We start from the raw sequence: 22,225 nt of genomic DNA on the forward strand, positions 1-22,225 counted from the left end.
GCAGTAACGGTAAACAGCCGGATCACGCGAAAAACTTAATTAGTTGCAGAAAATATACAAGAAACAAGATTCTAGATCTCCACCATATCGGGTAGCGCCAAAGCAGAATGCATATTTTCGGAACTAGCTAATACAAAAAAAAGCGTTCCATATTGGCTATAAGGATGCATACCTTGCACGCTGAAGAAAGCCTTCCATGTATTTTAAACCATACACAAATTCGCAACTTCCATTGCTGACCACTTTCAGCCAGCCTTCCCAAAGTCCGGGTCTAAAAGTGCTTCTCTCTAATTTTACAGAAACCAGGAGGCATCGTGCTGGGGTCGTCGACAATGATGTTGCTCAACAATGCCAGCGCCTCATTGTCATCGAATATACCCCAAGAAGCGAGGCCTCTGGCAAAGTTAGTTGCTGAAACTGCGAGAAATCGAAGCTTGGAGAAAAAAGGTTGCATCATTTCGCGAACGCCGACAGCTGATCCACTGTCCTGCTGCTGCCGATTAGTGCACTGCTGCTGTGCCCATTCATACACAGCCGAGATCACAGCCATCTCAGGAACACCGGCGACATGGTCGAGCACATAGTTGACGGTGCGCTCCAAGCACGAGACGAGACTGGTCGAGGACAACACCCGAAGGCCTTGTTTCCGAAGCATCTCCGTCGCAGGCGCATCTGCGTCCTGTTCAGCCATCGTGAGAATGTTGTCTAGAAAGGCATACACGTCACCAGGCTGTATATAAAAGTCATCGTAATCTACGCATTGCTGTGCAAGTTCCGGTACCATATATTTAAAAGCCGCTGTTCGAGTGTAGAATGCTTCGCTGACATTTGCTGCCTGCAGTCTGCCGCTGTAGAAGTACCTGCGATGCAGAGAATGGCCAGCTATTCAAGACAAATACAGGTGATCTACTCATCATTTGGGATCAAATGAAAGCCATAAAACATCTGTGAAAAAAGGAAGTACTATTTTTATACTCTTCAACCTGTCGCCCGAATGTTTCTGCGAATTAGCACTGTGTAATTGAACTGTACTCAGCGTTAAGAGCGACACAGCGCATGGAAAAACCCATCGATCGCCAATGGGTTCATCGAAAGGCGGATTTTAAAGAAGCGGTAAATACCATTTTATTTCTGCTCGAGCCGAGCGTCACGGTCCTAATGGGAATCGCATTATTCCGCTACGTGATGCTTAACGCCCGCATGTTTGGAACCCCAATAACGTCTTATAATTTTACTTAAGTTTACTGAATATATATTCTTCCTGTATCTCGGATCTCAGGTTCTTAGGAAAGGGCACTTGGTCCAAGCTAACACAGTGCCATTTACTACTACAGCATGACAGAAGCGAGCCAAGAGGGTGGCACAACAAAGGAAGCATGTCCTCTGCATTTCCTTTGTTGTAGCGCCCTTTTGCCTAGTAGTATGACCACTTGATTGATTATGACTATTGGGTACCTTAACTTGACCACTAACCTTGGCATTTTATTTCAGACAGTGGATGCTTAGCAGACCCTTCACTCGTATAACTGGGGCCACGTTGAACGCCAGACAACTTTTTCCTCAGCGAAACTTTAAAAAAAGAACTAAGGATTACTCCAACTCCATAGAGTTACTGTTCCAAGAATTTTTTTTTCTGGCTCTTTTGAGTACTTAAGGTTTGTCCAGCAACGAACGACGCAGTTATGGCAGAGAAAACTTAATTTGTTTTGTAACTTGATTCAAACTCGCCAATTCCACAGATAAGGATTGATTTCCGCCGTTCTGAAGTCAAAAGCACAGTCGCTCATCCCCAAGGATCAGCGGCATAAATTTTTGTGCGGGGGCGCAGGCACGTTTATTGCAAAACAGGATGGTGATGGCGAGACTTGCTTTTGATTTGTTGTATTTGCATTCTTATAAAAGCTCCGTTTTCGATTATGGCGGTCCCTTCTTTACTCTAATATCGCAGTCTGTCAACAGAGGCAGACGTCTAACTGTCATCGGTGTACATTTACAACACAATATGCAGAAAAAGACATACAACGGGAGCAATCACTAGAAACGAATTCGATGAGAAAATGAACACTGCTTCTTCTGGTATACTACAAACTGTGCATGTGCCACACGCGGTCAAAAAAGAAGAAAAATTGAAGAGATAACGAGCAAATTAACGCCTTCTGACATGCGCTTTTAAGCGCTTCAAAAGTATCTTCACACAGCTCTGGAAGGAGGGTGACGCCAAGCGCCACAACGATTACTTCCGTATGTTACTATCAACAATCTATAATAATATTTCGAACAGTTTTATTATAAAGTATATACAGTTACATATCAGATTACTACATGCTTATATTACGAAATCGTAGCGCTCGAGTTTAACAAAAATTGTTCGGTGGCTTATCAGACGCTTTTCAAAAGTCAATGAAGGAACTAAGCAAGAAGCTTCCGCACAAAGGACTGTTAAATTGCTTATCTTCGGGTCAATAAAGGCGATTTAAATCCGGTTCTTAAAAATTTGCTGTCTACAGCTTAGTATGCAATGTTTATCGCAGAACCTGATATTGGCAAATATTGCATATTTTAAGCACTTAGAAAAATGGTTACAATGAATATGACGTGAGAATCTAGTATTTCATTTCTGTCTAGACCCTTCTGAACAACAGCAACATTGGCAATCTGCATCTTTCTAAGGAACACTGGGTGTTCGAGGCAGCAACTAAAGATGTGTTCTCATGCTTGACTAATAACATTACCATTCACAATATTCAGCTGATTGTCGAACTCTTCAGGTGAGGTTTTCGGCAAGGCTTTTCTTAGCCTTTATTTATCAAAATACTACCAGAAATTTGTGCGCATATTCTCGGTCGTGTATACTCATTTAAAGTCGATTCAAGTGGAGATAACAATCAAATCGCACATTTTGTAGAGAGCCAGCACCCCTACCTACACGGCCACTATGGCACTATACCGACCTGAATGGCATTATCCAGGCCAGTTACCAGCCGGAAAACATAACGGCCGCGCCTTAGACAACGCATTCCCATATTGCGCTATCTGTGAAAGACTGGATGCGTGGTATCTTTGAAGCCATTTTTTTCCGGAACCGAGAGCTTCGCGCACTCCAGAAGATCTACCTGAAACACGTGGGAGCGCAAATTGCGACACGTCACTCGAAAGCATTTAATCTGTAACATCTGTTTTATACAGACGTTACCTATAAACAGAATAATAGTTAAGCATACAACTTGCTTCAAATTGTCAGCAGGTAACCTTTAAGTGGTATTGAAAATACACATGCTCATATTGCACGTTAGAGTACAGGCTAAGGCGAGAACTGAACCGCTAGCTATATTAGACTGGCTTGTCTATAGCCTTGCAGAGTTCTCAGTACTAACTTAAACAGCGACATCAGCCTCATCGGAAGTTTCGCGTAAGCACTTCTGTGGTTTTAGCACACGAGTCGTAGCAACAAAGGATGCGGGCATTGAGGCCTAAGCAGGCGTGTTAAAATTACCTGCGGCCACTATAAGCAGACGCGGTTCAGCTTGAGCCCAAAGCACAGCAGTAGATGGCAGCCAACCTAAACGGATACCAATAACGTTTTCACAAACCAGCGGTTTCATTACCATGTGTAATCGTTGCCAAAAACGAAGAGAGATTAAAAGGAAGAGGGAAGACATGGATGTTAACCAGAAGGGTGTTCTGGTTGGCTTCTCAGCACAGGGGAAGAGGGAACCATTTTATTCCTTAAATTATAATGGTCTTAACGGGCTATTTCTCCCTAGCCGTATGTGTTATAAGCTGTGTGACAGCACTGTCGAATTCAGGCGCAACCGGACTACTTTGATGGTCGAGTCCTGAATGACTTTAAAATAAAGAAGTTCATCGCCCTGCATCAAATTTGTTTGGATGTTGTCTTAGTGGTCAGTATATACCACTTAAGGAATAGAAAAAAAGCAAATAATACAAATATTAGCAAGCACTAATACGTCCAAGGATTGGTAATGATGTCGCCATATATGTTGTTATTTTACCAAGCCTTCATATTTATTTTCTAAACAAACGACAGCTCCAGAGCACGCCTTTGTAGCGACTCATATTTTTCATTCTACAACATAAGGCTGTGACAAAGTTTTCCTCCTGCGTCTGCGAAGCTGTACTGATCATCTGCACAACCTATTTCACTTTGCATATGGTATACAAACACGCCTGCCAATAGATGCGATGTAGCGGGAAAATGAATGCGAGTGTCTTCAACTACAAACACGGCACTTGAAAAAACTGGAACTATACCCATACCCATATAAACTATACCCATATATGTCTTAATGGTCATTCTCCACTTTATATTCGTAGGTCCCTGGGAGTACTCACACCACTCCTTCCGCAATGGTGCAGCGGTTAAGGGAAGCACCACCACCTTTCGATGGCAGATGCTGCAATCGGTGGAGCTCCGGCGACCCGGGTTGCTCTTCCCGGGCTACCTCTCGCGACCAATAATTAGTTTAACTGCCGCCTGCAACGGTGGTCAGTTTGCTCATAATCCGAGGGGCCAGGTTGTGACGACGCCACAGGGTCACGTGACCTACGTGGCCCACCTATGTTGCTTCTCCAGGGACTTGTAGCTCACAATGCCGACGACAACGACGTCGGCTTTCCCGCAGAACGGAAGCATTAACGCTATCGCGTTAATGTTAGCGCTGCGCCTCGCCGATCCCGATGCTTAAACGTCTCTTATAGCTCAATACGAGGTAGATACATTCCTGTTCAATTAGATCAGAAAGGCAGGACTCTTCGGTCACCACACCAGGGTGTAATTTCGAACGGGGCAGATGAAATCACTCCTATCTGTCTGCCTAATGGTATTAATAAACTTACGTCTCACCTCAGATTCGAACGCCTCGGTCTGGGTTGCAGCAGACAAGAGGCTGTAGTCAACGTAGCCTGAGCAGAACTTGCAATAGTAAGCTGAAATGAAACGCAGCAAACAAAATTTACTAAGGACCACACACAAAACCTTCAAAACGAACGTGCTGTGACTGTCAAAGCGCGTATAACTTTACACCAACGTAAGAATAAAGCGTTCCACTATTGGTAGAGCTGTGCAGGACGAAAGCGCTCACAAAATATATAGATGGTATGTTTTCAGCATTTAAGTAAAACAGTCAGGCCATGCCTTTTATGGCAACACCTAAACATACTGGGAATAATTATTTTTCCTGTGGTCATCATCATTAGCCTTATTACATCCACTGCACTTCTTATTCTCATCCTCCCACCTAACTTTCTGCCGCCCCTAGCACGCTTTCCTTCTCTTGGAACCCACCCCGTTACCCTTCAGAGCCAGCGGTTATCTTGCCTTCGCATCGTATGCCCTGCCCAAGCCCATTTCTTCCTTTTGATTTCGAGCAGGATGTCCTTTACCCGCGTTTGTCCACCCCGGCGTTTGTCCACCACGGATATCCACCCCGCCGAGGGTGCCCTCAACCTTGGGAATCTAGGGAAGATGAACGCTATAAAACTTGACAGCGAGTGCATTCGAATAGGTCCACACATTTGATGCTCTCTTCTGATCTTTACTCTAGTAAAAATGTAAATAAACCCAATGTACAGTTTCCTCCTTAACGGAGTCCGACGTCCTTCGGAGGCGGGACCTGCGGTGCTGAACGAGTCAGCCTACTCAAGGGCCCCGCCATCTCCAACTCTGGTGGCACCGGTGCTGTTGAAGCGCAATCGCCATCACTAATGACCTGCGGTGGGGTTGAAGCCCCATCTCCAACACTGCTGGCCTGCGGTGAGATTGAAGGGCCAATTCCAATACTGGTTGGCAGCAGCTTGGATGCATTGTGCGACATCGTGGTTTCTCTATGGGTGAGTTTTTGGGCTTTTGCTATGTGATTCGCTGGGCTTCCTATTTGCAGAGAATAATCTTGAACCTCTGGGAATTGAGTGTTTGTCAATATAGAGGGGTTACTCTCACGAAATATTATTAGACAGGAGAGCCAAAGCTGAGAAAGCGAGGTCATGAACCAAATGAAATTGCCGAAGTCGGACTTGCTGTTGTTATGCGAGGAGCTGACAGCAGAATTGCAGAGCAAAATAGCAAAACCTGAGCTATGCAAGACCATTTACAGGCATGTCGAGAATAACGATCATCTTTTAAATACGTAGAACTTGGTACAGGAGGAAAAAGCATGTAAAGAGAAAGACGACCAAGAGGACAAAGTACGTAAAGTTAGGGAGGAAGCTGATCGGGAGTGGGAAGAAGAGAAGGAACGCCATAAGTGCGAAGCTGAAAAAAAGGAAAAGAACTATAGCGATTAGTGCTTAAACTCTAGGCCGAGAAAATGCGGCTGGCACTGCTTAACGGGCTTAATGGGAATGAAGTATCGAAGAGCGATGCTATCTCCTTCCAGACAGGGCCATTAACGCTGCAGTCCAGCGACGAGTTGGACCGACGTGGCGCCGTAAGACAGCATTCTGAAATGGCGCACTACTGATAAGGAGGGTACAAGAAAAAGCGCAGCCAAAGGAAAGTGGCCATAGAGACTGTCACAGAGTTAGCTAGGTGCGTCTCCGCGACAGCACGTTCAGAAAACGTGAGCAAAGGGCACGGATGGCGTCGGACAAAGCCGAGCCAAAAGAGAGTCCCCACAGATGCTAAACAGACAGTCGCCCAGTTAGATAGCAAGCCTGCGATTAAGGACAGAGAATCGGAGTCTAACCACACGGTCAATTTAGAAGAGCTCCGAAGAAAGCTCTCCAAAGAAACCTGTGCCGATTTTAAGCGCGAGGACGTTAGAAAGTGGCCTGTAAAGGCGACTAACCGGCATGGGTAGGAAATGCGTCACTGCAGCGTCAGTGAACAAGCCAGAGATGTGGCTACCTGAGCGAAGCTGGCGCACAAAGACTGCGGACCTCTAGGTGTATTGAAACGCAGTATTGAAAGCCCCACTGAGACAGAGGACGAGAGCCTGATTCTAGGCAATCAGTGCGTTTCAGAGGAAATCAGAGCGATAAGCAGGCGGCGGAGGACTACCTTCAGGGAAGCGAACTGCCCAACTCGGGGGCAGCTGAGGGTCCGTCTGTCAGCTGTGTGGAGCTGACACTCTGCTGCGAAGGCAAGGAGGTCAGCTTTGAATTGGATGAAGGTTTTCGAGGTGCGACTGAAGAACTAGAGGACGCTAGTTTTGATCAAGAGACGTGCACGGAACAGTCTAGGCGGAAAAAAAGAAAAAAGCAAGGAATAAGAAAAAACGAATGAATTGTCAAGCCGTATATTCAGCTGCGCAGACAGGTGATAATGTTAGCACACATGGAAATGAGGCAGAAGGCAAAGGAAATCCTTCCCGAATTGTACCTTGTATTCTCGGAGCTGCAGTTACAGGTCAGGCGTCACGCGCAAGTTCTTCTGAAGGTGACCGCAGTATTGGAAAGGAAAGAGCACGTTTTCCGACCAGAACAGGCACAAAATGCTTCAAGGTGGATCAGCCTGCAAGAAGACTCAGACCGGTCACGCCTGATAAATGCGCGGTGAGAGAACAGGCAAAGCGACCCGAGAGCTCAGAAGTCGGTTGTTTGCGCAACACTCGGCGCATGCGAGCGCAGGGATCGTGCAACACAGACCACACATACAGGCTTGTCTGGCGCACGAACCGAAAGATGGGTCCTTCACTTTCGGCGCTGGATTCCAGGAAGCGCGCAGGGCAAAGGGGTAGCCGGACTTGCTTGGGGCGAGAACAAAGAGCAGCTGCACGCGCTGGGCACAGCATGTTACCCAATGTCGGTTCTCGGCTTGGCATGCGCTACCAGGGCCTTCTGAGCGCTTCGAGGGTTCGTGGAGTTAAGAGTAGTGATCAGGAATATTTTTTTTTAGGTTGTGTTCAGTCATGCGTTGAGAGCAGTACAATCAGTTAGAGCGCGACCCCGTACCAATTCTTTCAACGCGGGGATGGTGAATCAGCTTTCATCCCGCGTAGCCGTTCGAAGTAACCGTTTTTTTTTCTGAAATCGGAGAAGGAAAGACAACTTTTTTTTTAGGTTAAAGATTTGGATATGATCAGCTGTTACTTTTTCTTATAAGTTCGATAAAGGTTATTGTGTCATTGATTTAGCAGCGTAGGATGTCAAGTTGCCGTGATACCAAATGACAAGGGCACTCGCAGGAGCGCAGCTAAGATTCGTCTAGACGAGACGTAGATTCCTTAATTCGAACCGTTCGCGACAGTGTAGCTAATGCAATGCAGAAGCAAGGAAAGTACGTGTATTTGTTCGCATTTGAGTACTGGTGTTTAGCGGCGCCTAGCTAGTTAGCCGATTGTGGTATTCGGAGATTAACCTAATGAAGTGAGGTTGCAGAGTTTTGTGCAGAACAGCTCAGATTGCTTTGCGTACAGATAATGGTACGAGGTGCAGAAATGACAGAGTGAGTTTAAGGGAAGTCGGTCGCCAGTACGAAAGTGAGTAAGGATTGTGATGCGCAGTCGCATCTTAGAGATTTGAACTCGACCATTGATTCTCAGTCTCGAGCGTTCAAGCTTCTTGAGAAGAACCTGTAGATTATTCTGAGCGTGAGCCAAATTTTAAGCAGACTTTCGATATTCGGGTGATATAGGGAGATCAGAACATTGATAAAAATTGGAGTTTCATTTCAAAATATTGTAGGCTTTAACGCACCCCAGCTCATCGTACGACACAGCAGTCTGTCTTTGGCGATCTCAGATGTGACGCGGACGCTCGCTTTGACCCTAAATTCGGGCAAAATTGAAGAGTCAGTATTCTGGGGCAGGATTTTGTTTGGCACTAGAGGGAAGCCTGGTGGCTCCTGAGTGAATTCCGAGCGCTGACATGAGGAGCAGCGCATTGTTGTTTGAAATGTCCCATGTATGTTTTCATTTGTTGGTGGTTTGGTGCTTTGGGTTTTGCCTAGGGAGTTGAAGTCGCAGGCCTGGAAATGAACAGGGACGTAAGCCCATCTCTTCCTGCCCAGCGGTCAGGAACGCTGGCCAGTCGAGATTTCTCGGGCCGCGGAGGGGTTGTTACGAACGGCGACAGCCAGTCTGCTTTAGCAACGGCGACAGCAAGTCTGGCCTGTTGGCAGCAACCACTTATGCTTCTACTGGGTGGCTCCGAGCAACTCGATGGTGATCGCTCCCAGGCCTGGCATCCAGGACCACGAGGAATGGACCCAGGTGTCAGCTGGTTCCAATCACCGAGCTTTGCCCGGTTGGAGTATGGGACCCGAAAGAGGGGATGCCTGAAGTTTGAGCACAGCCGATCCCCTTTCGGAAGTCTCCGCCGCTGCCGCAGCGAGCAAGCGGCTGTTATCTTCCCCAATCGCTGTGACTATGTTGGACAAAAAAAGGACTGGTTTCCGGTGGTTCTTTGGCGTTGTGGACACCGCGGCGGGCCGGCGGGCATCGTCCCCAACCATCAGAGGCATCGCAGGAGAACCTACCACTTTTCGGCTTCTCTTTCCGACCTTGCGTTCGGCCTGGTTTCCGGTGGTTCTTTGGCGTTGTGGGCACCGTCGTCTGACCGTGAAACCGAGTGACGTCACGCGGAGCTCAGTTTGGCCGCTGCTGCCGCAGCCATCGTCGCCACCGCGCGCTGCCTCCGTCGTCTGACCTTTCGCCATGCAAGGAGAAGAAGTTCCAGAAGTGGTAGCGTGGGAGTTGGAGATTCTAATAGCCTTGTATAACGATTGTGAAAGCTTTGTATACCTAAGACAACACGTTTTGGAAAAGCTAGAAAGGTATACCCAAATTCTAACCCTATGTATGAAACCTTAAACTAAACCACGAGCATCGCCACGAAGCTTTTCGCTTCGAGATATCCAAGCATAACACTTTAGCTAAGCCTTAGCCCATATTTTTTGGTATTTGCACTTTTACATGGTGTAGGGGCGGTAGTTTTAAACCGCGTTAAGGGTAGGAAGGCTAGCGGATGTGCGTGTGCCGAAGGTTTTTGTGCAGGAATTTTGACGGGCTTTTACGTTACGTAGTCGGCCGTACGATGGGTTGGCAATCTAGGAAAGTCAACGTGTACGGGGGGTTAGTGCGGTGCCAGGAGTGCGACCGTTGGTGGTATTAAGGAGAGACCAAGTTCAGGAGCTTAGCCGAGGCAGATGGGGCTAGCTTCGCGTGTAGGCTATGTCAACGTTTTGAGGAGGCCGTTCGGACGTTGAAAGGGGAATTGGCAGCTAGGATTAAGGAAATAAAAGGGGACCTGAAGGTGGAAGGAGAGGAACGGATTAGGCTAGAAACTCAGGTCGCCGAGTCGCTTAAAAGGTAGGGGGCTAATGCGGACCTGTTGGAGCGAATTGTCGGCGAGCTGAAAGAGGAGCCGGAAAAGCGGGCCCATCTAGAAGAGCAGGAAAAAGCGCTCAAGTCGCGGCCCGCAAGGCACTACGGTTCAGAGCAGTGTCAGGTAGGGGACGAGTCTCGTCGATCCAACAGTGCTGTAGCGCAGCAGACTGAGTGGGGAAGACAGAGACGTAAAAACGGGCACGGTGACGCGCGACATAAGCGAACGGCGGCGGGAGAGACGGCTATGACGATGCGGAGGGCAACAGTCGCAGTCAGGAAGCGAACGATCAGAGCGCAGAAGGGTTCTGGTAGTCGGTGAATCGAACGTTGCGAGGGTTTAGGAAGGCGTTTTGACGACAGTGAAGGCGGACAGGTGGGTGCAGGTGGAGCCCAGTCAGGGCAGTGTTAGTAGATGCAAAGGCCAAAGCCCTGGAGGTGGAGGGGGACAACATGGATGGCGAACACTTTGTTGTTATTCATGCTGGTCTCAACGATGTGCTGAAAGGGAGGAGCCAGAAGCTCGAGAAACAGAAGTGGGGATGCGTAGGCTTAAAGTGGCCTCTCAGAGTGTTTATGTGACCATATGCACAAGCCCAGAGGTCCAGCGGCAGTCTAGCGAAACGGAAAGGAGGGTCGTTGAGGCTAAACGTGTAATTAGGTTAATGACTCGACGACTAGGATACAGGGTAATGGAGGTTAACAGGGACGTGTACGAGGTCAGCTTCCACCCTTTTGCACAGGATGGCATTCGCTACGGTGGTGCCACTGGCAAGAGGGTGGGTAGTAGGATAGGTCGTGAGGCAACAGCTTTTTTGGGGCGCCCCAGAGCTCTGAAGGAACAAGTGTAGACAAGGAAGAACCAAGGTCAAAGAGACGATGGACCCATAGGAGAAGAAACAGGCAGAAGCGCCATGGTAAAGTTAATTCAAATATAGGTTACATTAACATGCAAGGTGGCAAGAATAGACTGAAATGGGAGGAACTAGAAGAACTGTAAAGGCAGGAGGAATTAATGGTATATGGTTTAGTTCAAAGGCATCACCTATAACCGAGACTACACATGGGAATAATGCATTAGAATAGAGGGCAGCAGAATGAGGGGTGGAATTGGGGCATTCATTCATAAAAGTATGAATTTTCAAAGGGTTAAACTGGGATGCAAGAAACATTTATGTCTAAAAGAAAAAGTGGCAGGGGAGCAAACACTCCTTGGCTTTGTATACCTGTGGACGGGAGCTAATGCCGAAGAGGAAACAGCAAAATGCTAGAATGTACTACAAGCGACATTGATGAACGAGGAGGACATGGCGAGATAATTATATTAGGCGACATGAATGCACACATAGAAGATCTGGATGGGTACACAGATCCGACAGGAAGCATGCTTCTAGATATGTGTGACAGGCATGATTTATTTCTATGTAACAGTACCGTGAAGTGGGAAGGGCTCATAACACGGGAGGCAAAGAGTCTGAACTTGACGATAGATTATGCAGTAATATCAGAGAGGATGTATAAGAGATTAGGGGAAAGGAGCGTAGATGAACATGGGTCTAGAAGTCTTGGTAATGAACACAAATGTGTCAAGTTGAGTTTCAGAAGGGAAACCAATGTAGGACTGAAGCGAGATGAACAATCAGAGGGGAATTTTTACTCAGAAAAGCAATTTGGAAGCAGCAGCCAAACAAATTGAGAAGATAATTTTTGACGATAATGAAACAGAATGAACTTATACCAAATTAACTCATTACTTGAGTTAGAGCTATCCGAGGTGCGAGTCAAGCCAAAAGGGGAAAGACGCAAGCCCAAGAGTTGGTGAGATAAGGAGGTCAAGAAGGCGATAGAGAAACGTCAGGAAGCGTCCAAGGAACACAAATATTCCAAGAGGAGGAGGAGACCAGAAGCTGAAGTACACAGAAAATGGGATACCTTCGTAAAGTGTAGAAGAAAACTAATGAGCAAACTAGAAGGGATTAATGAGAAAACTAGAAGGGAGCCCAATGGATGTAAAAAGTAAATAAAAAGGATAGAAAAGCCGCTCAGAAATTATGGAAACATCTAAATACAATCAGTAACAAGACCAGGCTAGGACAAAGGTTCTTACACATCAGGGCATTCGACTAGAAGGGGATGAAGCAATGAAACACATACGAAAGAGGATGACAGAAAAATTCAAAGAAAGAAATGTTGCACATAATTTATCGAAGGAGGATAGACTGGTTACTGCAGTTGCTTCACTTGAGCAAAGAGAGTGGGAAAGGGCAGAGAAGAAGGTTCCTATCGGCACGTCGACAGGACCAGATAGTATTCCTATCATGTTAATAAAGAAGTTAGGACCAAAATTCAAGCAAACAATAATGCACGTAGTGAATAAAATGATAGCGGATGGCAAAGCCCCCGATGAACGGCGGTTAAGTAGAATGAACATGATATATAAGAGAAAGGGGGACAAAGCTGACGTAAGTAACTACCGTCCCATAAAATTGACATCTGTGGCTTACAGGGGGGTGATGCAGATTATAAAGGACAGACTGCAGGTTTGGGTGGAGAACGAAGGGGGCTAGGGGAGCTACAAAATGGGTTCTGGAAACAATGGAGGTTGGAGGGTAATCTGCTTTCATTGGCGCTGTGTATAGAGATTGCTAAAAAGGAACACAGGGCCCTATGGCTAGCATTTCTGGATATTAGGGGAGCCTACAACAACGTTATTAAAAACTATTTGTGGAACATACTGGGCACATTGCATGAGGCAGATGGAGTAATTAATCTTTTTCTGCTGCTTTATAAGCAATTTTCTTTAAGCGATAGATTAATCTTAGTATCATTATCTTACTGATTAGCACAACACATTAAAAAAAATTAAACATTCCCCTATGCACCTTGGTTTCGGTGATTGTTGGCTCCCTTCATAAGTTTGTCAAAAACGAGTCCCTCATTTCCCTTACTTTATCTGCTATATATATATATATATATATATATATATATATATATAACCGTAGCAGAGAACTTATAAAATGGAAAAAATGTATCAGGGCTTATAGAGATACAGCGGGGGCTTAGGCAAGGATGTCCTCTGTCGCCTTTGTTGCAAGGGTTAGAGACCAAGCTAGAGAAGAGGGGACTAGGCTTCAACCTTTCTTTTTTCAAGCAATGGGAATTGATTAAACAGTCATTACCGGGACAAATATATTTGGTATAGAGTGCTAATGGCTGACAACAAAGAAAATTTGCAGAAGTAGATAGACATTTGTGGTACAGAGGTAGAAAGATTAGGTTTCAAGTTTAGTAAGAAAAAATCTACAGTCATGATATTTAATGATGAGGGCGGCGAGCATAGAATAGAGGAGTTCACGCTAAAAGTAGTGTATGAGTGCAAGTATCTTGAGGTGTGTATAAATAATGGTGCTGAGTATCTGACAGAGCATGAAAAATACAGAGAGAGAGAGAAAGAAGGAAAGCCAGGGAGATGAACTAGGCAGCGCCCGGTATGCTACTCTACACGTGGGAAGGGGAACGGAGGGGGAGATAGAAAAGGGAGAGAACAAATAGATATGATCACTTTTCCACCTGTCCGTTGGCCTTTACTTGTAGGGTACACGGGCACACACTGATTGTTCACAATCTTGCACTCAGTCCTGAGTCCTTCAAGAACTTTAAAAGTGCTTTCAAAGCTGTCCTCTGCGATGAAGGCTTACGCCAAGGATCCAGATTCTTGGCTTCAGTAAGGGGCCGAGGATCTAAACGCCGGAGTCTTACAGCCAGGAGTGCACGCTCACGCTTAATCCGAGGGCAGTTACAAAGGTGTTCTATATTTTCGGCGCACCCACACATCTCACACGCAGGAGAGTCTGCCATTGCGATTAAGTCGGAGTAGGCATTTGTGAACGCCACTCCCAGCCACAGGCGACACAACAGCGTAGCATCGCAGCGGGAGAGACCAGACGGAGGACTGAGTTGGAGGAAGGGCTCTAGGTGGTGCAGACGGCATGTGGAGTTGTCAGTAGAAGACCATGACGCTAAAAGCTCTCTTCGGTCAAGCATTCGCAGATGTCTTGCTGCGTCGGCTCTTGTCAACGGTATCTGGACAATGTTGGCACTGCTGTGAGCCGCTCGAGCTGCAGCGTCAGCTGCGTCGTTTCCAATAATGCCAGAGTGTCCCGGAATCCACTGGAAGACAATGTCGTTACCCTCTTCCTGCGCCTGGTGTTGTAGATGTCTTAAATCAGCTACGAGTTAATAGTGATCGCTATGGCGTAAAGCAGAATTAAGACACTGTAAGGCTGCTTTTGAGTCACAGAACACAGCCCATTTGTGGGGTGTTTGTTCAGCGACGTACTGCACAGCCGCACGAAGAACGGCCAATTCTGACCCGATGGAGGTTGTCCGATGCGAAGTTTGCTGAACAATACTGGTCTGTCTCGCAGGAATCACCACGGCGTAGGTTGGACTTGTACCTGAGACCAAACCATCTGTATACACATGAGTGCGGTCACTATATGCGGCGTGGAGTAGGCAGAGTGTCAACTGTTTAATGGCCGGTGTAGATAAGTTCCATTTTTTCGTTATGCCCGGAATTTTAAGGCGCACGCATGTCTCCCGCAGACACCACAGCGCAGAGGAAGGCCGTGCTGCCGGGGTGAACTGCGATGGGTTGGACGACTGGTGGGCTGCTATAACGTTTGAAAACGCTGCGTGTGGTCTTTGATTCGCCACTGACACAGGGTGGTGCTGTGGAATCCTTATTAGATGCCGTATGTGGATCCGCAGGGTTTCAAGGGCTATATACGTCGATAGTGGGTAGTCCAGGGCGATTGCATTGGTAGCAACTGTTGATGCGCTTCAAGGGAGACCCAGGCATGTGCGAAGTGCCTGACCTTGTATAGCTTGCAGGGCACGCAAATTTGTCTTGCATGTGTTTGAAAGCACTGGTGCACTATACCAGAAAAATCCCCATAACAGTGCTCTGTAGAGTTGCAGGATAGATAGAATCGACAATCCCCATGATTTTCCGCCAAGGAATTTGAGCAGGTGTGCGATAGATTAGTTTTTTCTTTACAATGCTGCAATGCGGGCTCCATGGTAAATTTCTATCTATAACAATTCCTAAAAAACTATGAGATGCACGATAGGCAATGACATGGCCGTCAAGAGTTAGCTGATAACGAGTCATACATTTGCGCGTGAATGCCACTATAGCGCACTTCTCGGCTGACACGCTCAGACCTTGCTCTTGGAGATAGGAAGTTATGGTTTCTGCCCTCTGAAGTCTTGCTCACACCTGGAGACGCGTCACAGAGGAGGCCCAGATGCAGATGTCATCGGCATACATAGAGATATGGACGGTATTAGGTAGGTTCTCCTGAAGTCTTATAAGTGTTAGATTAAACAAAGTAGGACTGAGCACTCCGCCCTGGGGCACGCCCCGGTAGGTGTAATGCACGGGTGTGGAGCCATCTTCACACGTAATAAAAAAATGTCCTATTGGTCAGATAGCTTTGGATCCACCTATACATCAGTCCGCCGATTCTAACAGCCTCTAGCGCATCAAGGATGGCCTCATGTGTCACGTTATCGTATGCACCTTTGATGCCAATAAAAAGTGCCGCGCACATGCGCTTCTGGCGTTTCTGTTGCTGTACTGTGGACACAAGATCAATGACGTTGTCTATAGAGGAGCGACCCCGTCGGAAACTCGCCATGGCATTAGGATACACGGCATTGCGCTCAAGGTACCACTCAAGACGCGCCAGAAGCATTCTTTCCATGACTTTTCCCACACAACTGGCCAAAGCTATTGGCCATTATGACGACAGGTCGAGTGGGGATTTCCCTGCTTTTAGTAATGGTATCATGCGACTGGATTTCAACAGGGGAGGGACAACTCCGTCTTGCCACGAGTGGTTGTAAAGGCTGAGTAGCTCTCTACGCGCGTCGTGGCCAAGGTGGCACAGCGCAGCATATGTAATGCCATCTGGACCGGGTGCATACGAACGCTTACATTCTGCCAGGGCAGCATCAAGTTCCTCACGAGTAAAGACATCATCCATCGATGAATCCCCTGATGCGGGAGGAACACGCTGGGAGCCAGAGGTAGTCACTGCACCTGCAATCGCCCTGCAGAAATCAGTTGTAACTTCAGTCTGATGACGGTTTTGATGCAGAGCCATCGCATAGAAAGGCTGTCTTTGCTGTGGAAGCGTTTGAAGCCCCCGCACTGTCCGCCAAATGAGGAATATGGGCTTTAGAGAATCCAGAGATTGGCAGAAGGACGTCCAGCGCTGTTCCGCCAGCGTGTTCATTCATGGCTTGATTTTCCTCTGCACACGACGCGCCTCTCTGAGGTCCCTTACGCATTTCGTCCGTCTGTAACGTATTTCTGCACGCCGACGAATAGCACGTAGGTGGTCTAATTCGACATCAAATTTGGCGCGCATTCTAGTTGGCGTGAGGAAGCCTATAGCAGCCTACATTGCTGTTGCTATAATGTCCTCCAAACTGGAAGTGAGGGCTTCTTTACACGCCTCTTCCATTCGAGTTTTAAATGCCGTCCAATCGATGTGCGCGTGTTTAGCTAGGCCGGACGCCCCAAGACCTGGAATCTTGAGGTAGGTGGGTATGTGGTCACTCCCGTGGGTCTCCACATCACAAAACCACTGGACACGCCGGCGCAGAGACCACGAAACTAGCGTAAGGTCTAGACAACTGCTGTATGAACTGCCTCTCAGGTATGTCGGGCTGCCGTCGTTCATTACTGAAAGTTCATTTTCTGCAGCAAATAAGGCCAGATTCAGCCCTCTGGCGTTGACTATAGGACTCCCCAGAGTTGGTGGTGGGCGTTGAAATCTCCGCTAATAATCCACGGAGCCCGGGTGGTTAACTCCATAACTGTCTTCAACCTCTCGCAGTCCAATTGAGAGGAGGGGGAGTCATACGCCGCAATCAGTGTGAACTCTATGGATCCTTTTTTGACTATGAAACACACGTACTGATTGTCATTGCATGGTTGAACTGGGCAGCAAACGTATGTTATGTCGGTGCGGATGTAGACCAGAATTTTGCTGCGCTCCCCGCATGTCGGAGCAAAGACGGGCTCGTACCCGGAAAGCCTGATTGCTTGGGATAAGTTAGCTTCACAGATGACTAATATCGGGAAGTGGTTAAAAACATATTGCCTAACACTGGCGATTCGTGACTTTAGGCCTCTTGCATTCCACTGGAAGACCGCAACGCCCCTGACTTCTTCACGAAACGTGGGAAGCTGGCCAGCCATAATATTTAAGACCTTGTAGTGCTGGAACCATAGAGTCCAGCACCAGTAAGACGCTTCGGGCGGTTGACGATTGCAGGGCCGGTATCAGAAGGCGAATGGCGTTGACCACCGTCCGGGGGATCACGAGGGCTTGGCGATCTTGCTCTGGGAGCCCTTCTATAACGACAGGTGAGCTCGGCGATGGGAGCTTGCGCTGAGGAGGCTCAGTAAGACATAACGGTGGAAGCGCTGGCCAAGCATCCGCACACGAAGAGGTCTGATTATCCTTGGCAATATTTACCGGACTGGACACACTAGTGCGTGGCGGCACAAGAGGAGGTTGAGAAGGAGGTGCCGTGGGCGCGTCGATGTGGTTGCTTTTTGCAATACACTTTATTGAATTTTTCTTGCGGCGAGAACGTCTTTTCTGAACTGTCGCGGCAGCTTCACGGTGCGTAGATGTGTCTCGAATCATTTGCTTTAGAACGGCACGCTCGTTTTTTAAGCGTGGACAATTATTAGATGGGGCGTCATGAGGCCCGTTGCAGTTGGCGCACTTAAGCACTTGTGCATTACATAACTGAGCGCTGTGAGCTCCGGCACAACGAGAGCACACTCGTGTTGTCGCAGACCCCGCTCACATGACCCAGTTTCAAAAATTTGTGGCACTGCAGGGGTTTCGGAATGAATGGCCGCACTGCATGACGAAAATGGCCCACCTTCACGTGTGATGGAAGGGTGTCGACTGGAACAAAATTTTAACACAACAGGAATTTCCCAGACGCGATACGCGTAAAATTACGGCGCTATCATTTTCCGGCTTCACGAGTATGCGCAAATTATCTCGCGTGATAGCCTCGTCGACGTCATAAATTACGCCGGAAGAGGACTTGTTCCCGCCGAGGGGGATAACAGTACGTACTGATAACCCGCCGAGCTGGGTTATGGCCCGCAGTGGTTCGAACGCAGCCGCGTGGTGGACATCAATGGCTACAATGTTCTTCCGCGCATTCACTCAAATGTCTTTGATGTCGTTAGGCACGATGGCCTCGAGTTCTACAGAGAAGACTTGCCTGTTAAGCCGCCTCATGTTGTCGGTTGGCTCTACAGGAAGGATGAGGATGGTGTGTGCCGGTGTGTTGCCCCTTGTTTTTACAGTGGACTCACTGGATGATGATCCGGCTCTGAGCAGTCTTCTCTTGGTCTTCTGGCTGAGGTAAGTCTCAAAGCCGTCCTCATTTCTCGCCTCGCTGAGGTACTCGATGGTGTCATCGCTGTCGGGGTCGCTCGGATGGCTGCACCGCTTCCTCGACGAGCTCGAGGAGGAGGCCGCCAGGCCATTCGGCCTTCGGCATTCGGACCGAGTAAAGTTCGACATCTTGGGAAATACAACAGGCAAAACAAAACAGAAGGAGAGACAGCAACCAGGGCAGCGCAATTAGCGTGGCTTGAAGAGAGTGCAAAAGTTTGTCTAACCTGCAACTATAGCGATCGCACGTGTTAGGCAGAAATAAGAAGACGACGTGGAATAACCGAAGAATAAAGATGAAGAAGCATTAGGTGAGGTGGAGAAAGATGATTGGTGGAGAAGCATTCGGTGAGGTGGAGAGAGATGATTGGTGGAAAAGAGAATAAGAAGAAGACATTGACAAGGCTTACGTGGACTAAGGCCGAGGCCATAAATGGGCGAGGGAGAGTGAGGCACGGGGGGAACAGCACAGAAGCGGATGCTTCTGCTTGTCAGGGACACATCGGCTGGAAAAGAGCGACGCCGGCTACTGCTCCGGTGAGCTCGCGTTCTAGGGCTTCGCATCGTGGACTTCTACTGTGACTGAGCCCGTTCCGGGGAGTCAATGAAGGACGCTACCACCTGCTTCGGTCAGGTGTGTCTCCAGCGCTGTTGCTACCAATCCGGGCGGTGCCCCCGCCGTCAACAACACCGGCATCACCTTCACGGGCGCTTGGACCTGGAGTTTGTACTACGCAGCCAGCGACGCCACCAGCCACGCCAGCCCAAGCAGGTCGAACGCCTCCTCGACGCCGGCTACTGGATTCATACAACGCCGCAGCCGCACCGAACCAATCGTGAGCACGAACGCCGACCGCTATTAGTAGACGCTGGTAGCAGTGTGCCCGGGTCCTGTGTATTTATAGTCTTTGTGTTTTGTGTTAGTTTCGTGCTCTAGTGTGTGTGTGTCACGTAGGGTGTATTAAATATGCGTTGGTGTGGGTACACCTGTCGCCTAGTCCATTCTTTCGGTCCGAGTGTTCTCCGGGGAGATTCGTGACAAATATAAGTGGCGAGCCTGTGCCAGGATTCATTTCCTTTTTTTGTTTTTTGCTTTATCTCGGATCTTTCCGATCTCTCGAAGGCAGAAAGTATGGATTTAGCAAAAACGTCAGAATTGGCTCCCAAGCTAGGTTTACGCAAAGAAGAGGCGATGCGTCTCTATAGCGAGGAGGGAAAGAGGCAGCAAGAAGAGACAGATAGACAGAGAGGAGAGGGCACAAGCACGCGCAGATGCTCGCGAAGCAGATGAGAGAGCTCACGAAGCAGATAAAAGAGCTCGCGAGGCAGAAGAGCGAGAAGGGAAAAGAGCTAGCGAGGCAGAAGATCAGGAGAAAAGAAGGATAGAACGGGAGAAGGAGTTTCTTTTGTGGAAACAGGCGCATGTCGCGGGAGGATATGACGAGATCACGGACAGTGATCAGCGGTCATTAGCGGGTAGAGAATCTCCTAGACCGGCCAGAATTTGTCCAAGGAAGCTGATGGCTCCCTTCGATGACAAAAGAGATGATCTGGACGCATATCTGCAACGATTCGAGCGGATAGCTATGGGGCAAGGCTTTGAGCGCAGTGATTGGGCCACGGCTTTGAGCACGTGTTTATTTGGAGAGGCGCTGAATGTGTTTGGAAGGATGCCTGCTGATTCCATGGACTACGAGAAAGTAAAAAAGGCGTTCCTCCAAAGATTCAGTCTTATGGCAGAAGGTTTTTGTGAGAGATTTCGAACCGCGAAACACGAGGATTGGGAAACCGCTATGCAGTTTTCCTGCAGGCTGACCAACTATTTTGACAGGTGGCTTGATATGGCAAACACGGAAATGAGTTTTGAAGGTGTGCGTGACAAGCTGGTCACAGAGCAATTTTTAGCGTGTTGCAGCTCAAAGCTTGCGCTATTACTGAAGGAAAGTTGTGTTCAGTGGAAGAGTTCGCCGACACTGCAGACCAATTCCTCGAGGCTCAAAAGCTAAGAAATTTGATTAAGGCAAAGGAGGAAACTCAAAAGATCCTAAAGACAGATGCGGCAAAACCAAAAGCTTATGGCGGTGCATCTAAGGCGCCATTAAGGTGTTTTCTCTGGGGCAAGGTGGCACTCCGTGCAGCTGACTGTTGGACTAGTAGCGCTGCCCAAAAAAACAGATTGTGTGTCAAGGTTGTAAGAGGAGGGGTCATACTCTGGATGAGTGCCGATACAGAACTCAAGACCGAGCTGCATGTGTTGTCGACTTTAGGGTAGAACTTGTCACGCCACCTGAAGTTCCACAGCTGAGAGAAAACGCCGCTGGAAAATGAGGCGGTGAGTGGAACACCCAAGTCGAAAGCAGCAATGCCGGCGGTGGTTGGGCAAATAGGGGACCGTCCTATATTGGTGCTTAGAGACAGCGGAGCCAAGACAGTCTTGGTTCGGAGAAGCCTGGTGAAGGACGAGGATCTTACAGGGGAAGCGTCGGCTGTCACTCTTGTAGATATCACAGTAAGGTACCTTTCTGAAGCCAGGATTCTAGTGTCCACGCCATATTATACGGGGCAGGTAGTGGCAAAATGCGTAGACCAACCCATCTACGATCTCATCTTGGGAAACATTACGGGTGCAAGAAGTGTCGATGACCCCGATCCCGAGTGGAGAATGCTCGACGTTGAAGAACATCCAAATGAGGAAAGGCCCGCGACTGCTCAGACGGGTACCGTCAGTTTCTCGTCGGTAGTGGAGAAAAGAGCTCAAACGACAGCCCGAGCAACGCAGCGTCCGCTCTGTACTCTTGTTACGATGTGCCTGAGTGTTGGGATTGAAAATAAGTAGATATCAGGGGCTGATTTTCATATGTTTTTTGTGTGGGTCAGTCGCTTTTGATGATTTTCCTTCATGTTTTGAAAGAAAAAATAGTTAAGTTTTATTTGTCCTCGAAAAAAAGCGACTCAGTCACTACGAATTATGTAGACGTAGTAGCATCGCATCGCAAACCCCTTCAAAACGAAGCGAAAACAACTGAATTATTTTGTTGCGGCACGAGCCACGAAGGGAAGCAGTTCAGAAAATATGACCATTTGGCTTCTAACGTGTCCTGAGCTTTTCACTCCAGAGCAGTGAGGCGATAGATTACTTGGAAGAGAAATTGGACATTATTACGTGAAATTTCTCACATACGGTGCAGGAACAAGACAAAGGCACTTGAGAGAATATTAGAAAAGTGGATGTTGACTACGAAACAATATATGTGACAGGTCATGCATGCTCCGCGCTGCTTGTATAAAAGAGAGAAATGGGGCCTTATGAACAGTTTTTACGTTCAAAACAACAAAAACAGCATAATTCTAGGAATCTAGTGACCCTGATAAAGCCCATATTATTACTATCAAAGAACAAAAATAACTGCTGTCTTTTGAAAGTGCAGCCCTTGATTGAGA

The 22,225-nt window shown here is 47.8% G+C and overlaps 1 protein-coding gene across 1 annotated transcript; it reads right to left on the minus strand.

Moving 5' to 3' along the window:
* Positions 1-271: 271 nt before the first annotated feature.
* LOC144102623 (uncharacterized) lies at positions 272-691 on the minus strand. Its single transcript, XM_077635843.1, has one exon. The coding sequence runs from the start codon at positions 689-691 to the stop codon at positions 272-274; it is 420 nt and encodes a 139-aa protein (XP_077491969.1).
* Between the last annotated feature and the right edge of the window lie 21,534 nt (positions 692-22,225).

Source organism: Amblyomma americanum, chromosome 8 (assembly GCF_052857255.1).
Source record: "Amblyomma americanum isolate KBUSLIRL-KWMA chromosome 8, ASM5285725v1, whole genome shotgun sequence".
NCBI lineage: Eukaryota > Metazoa > Arthropoda > Arachnida > Ixodida > Ixodidae > Amblyomma > Amblyomma americanum.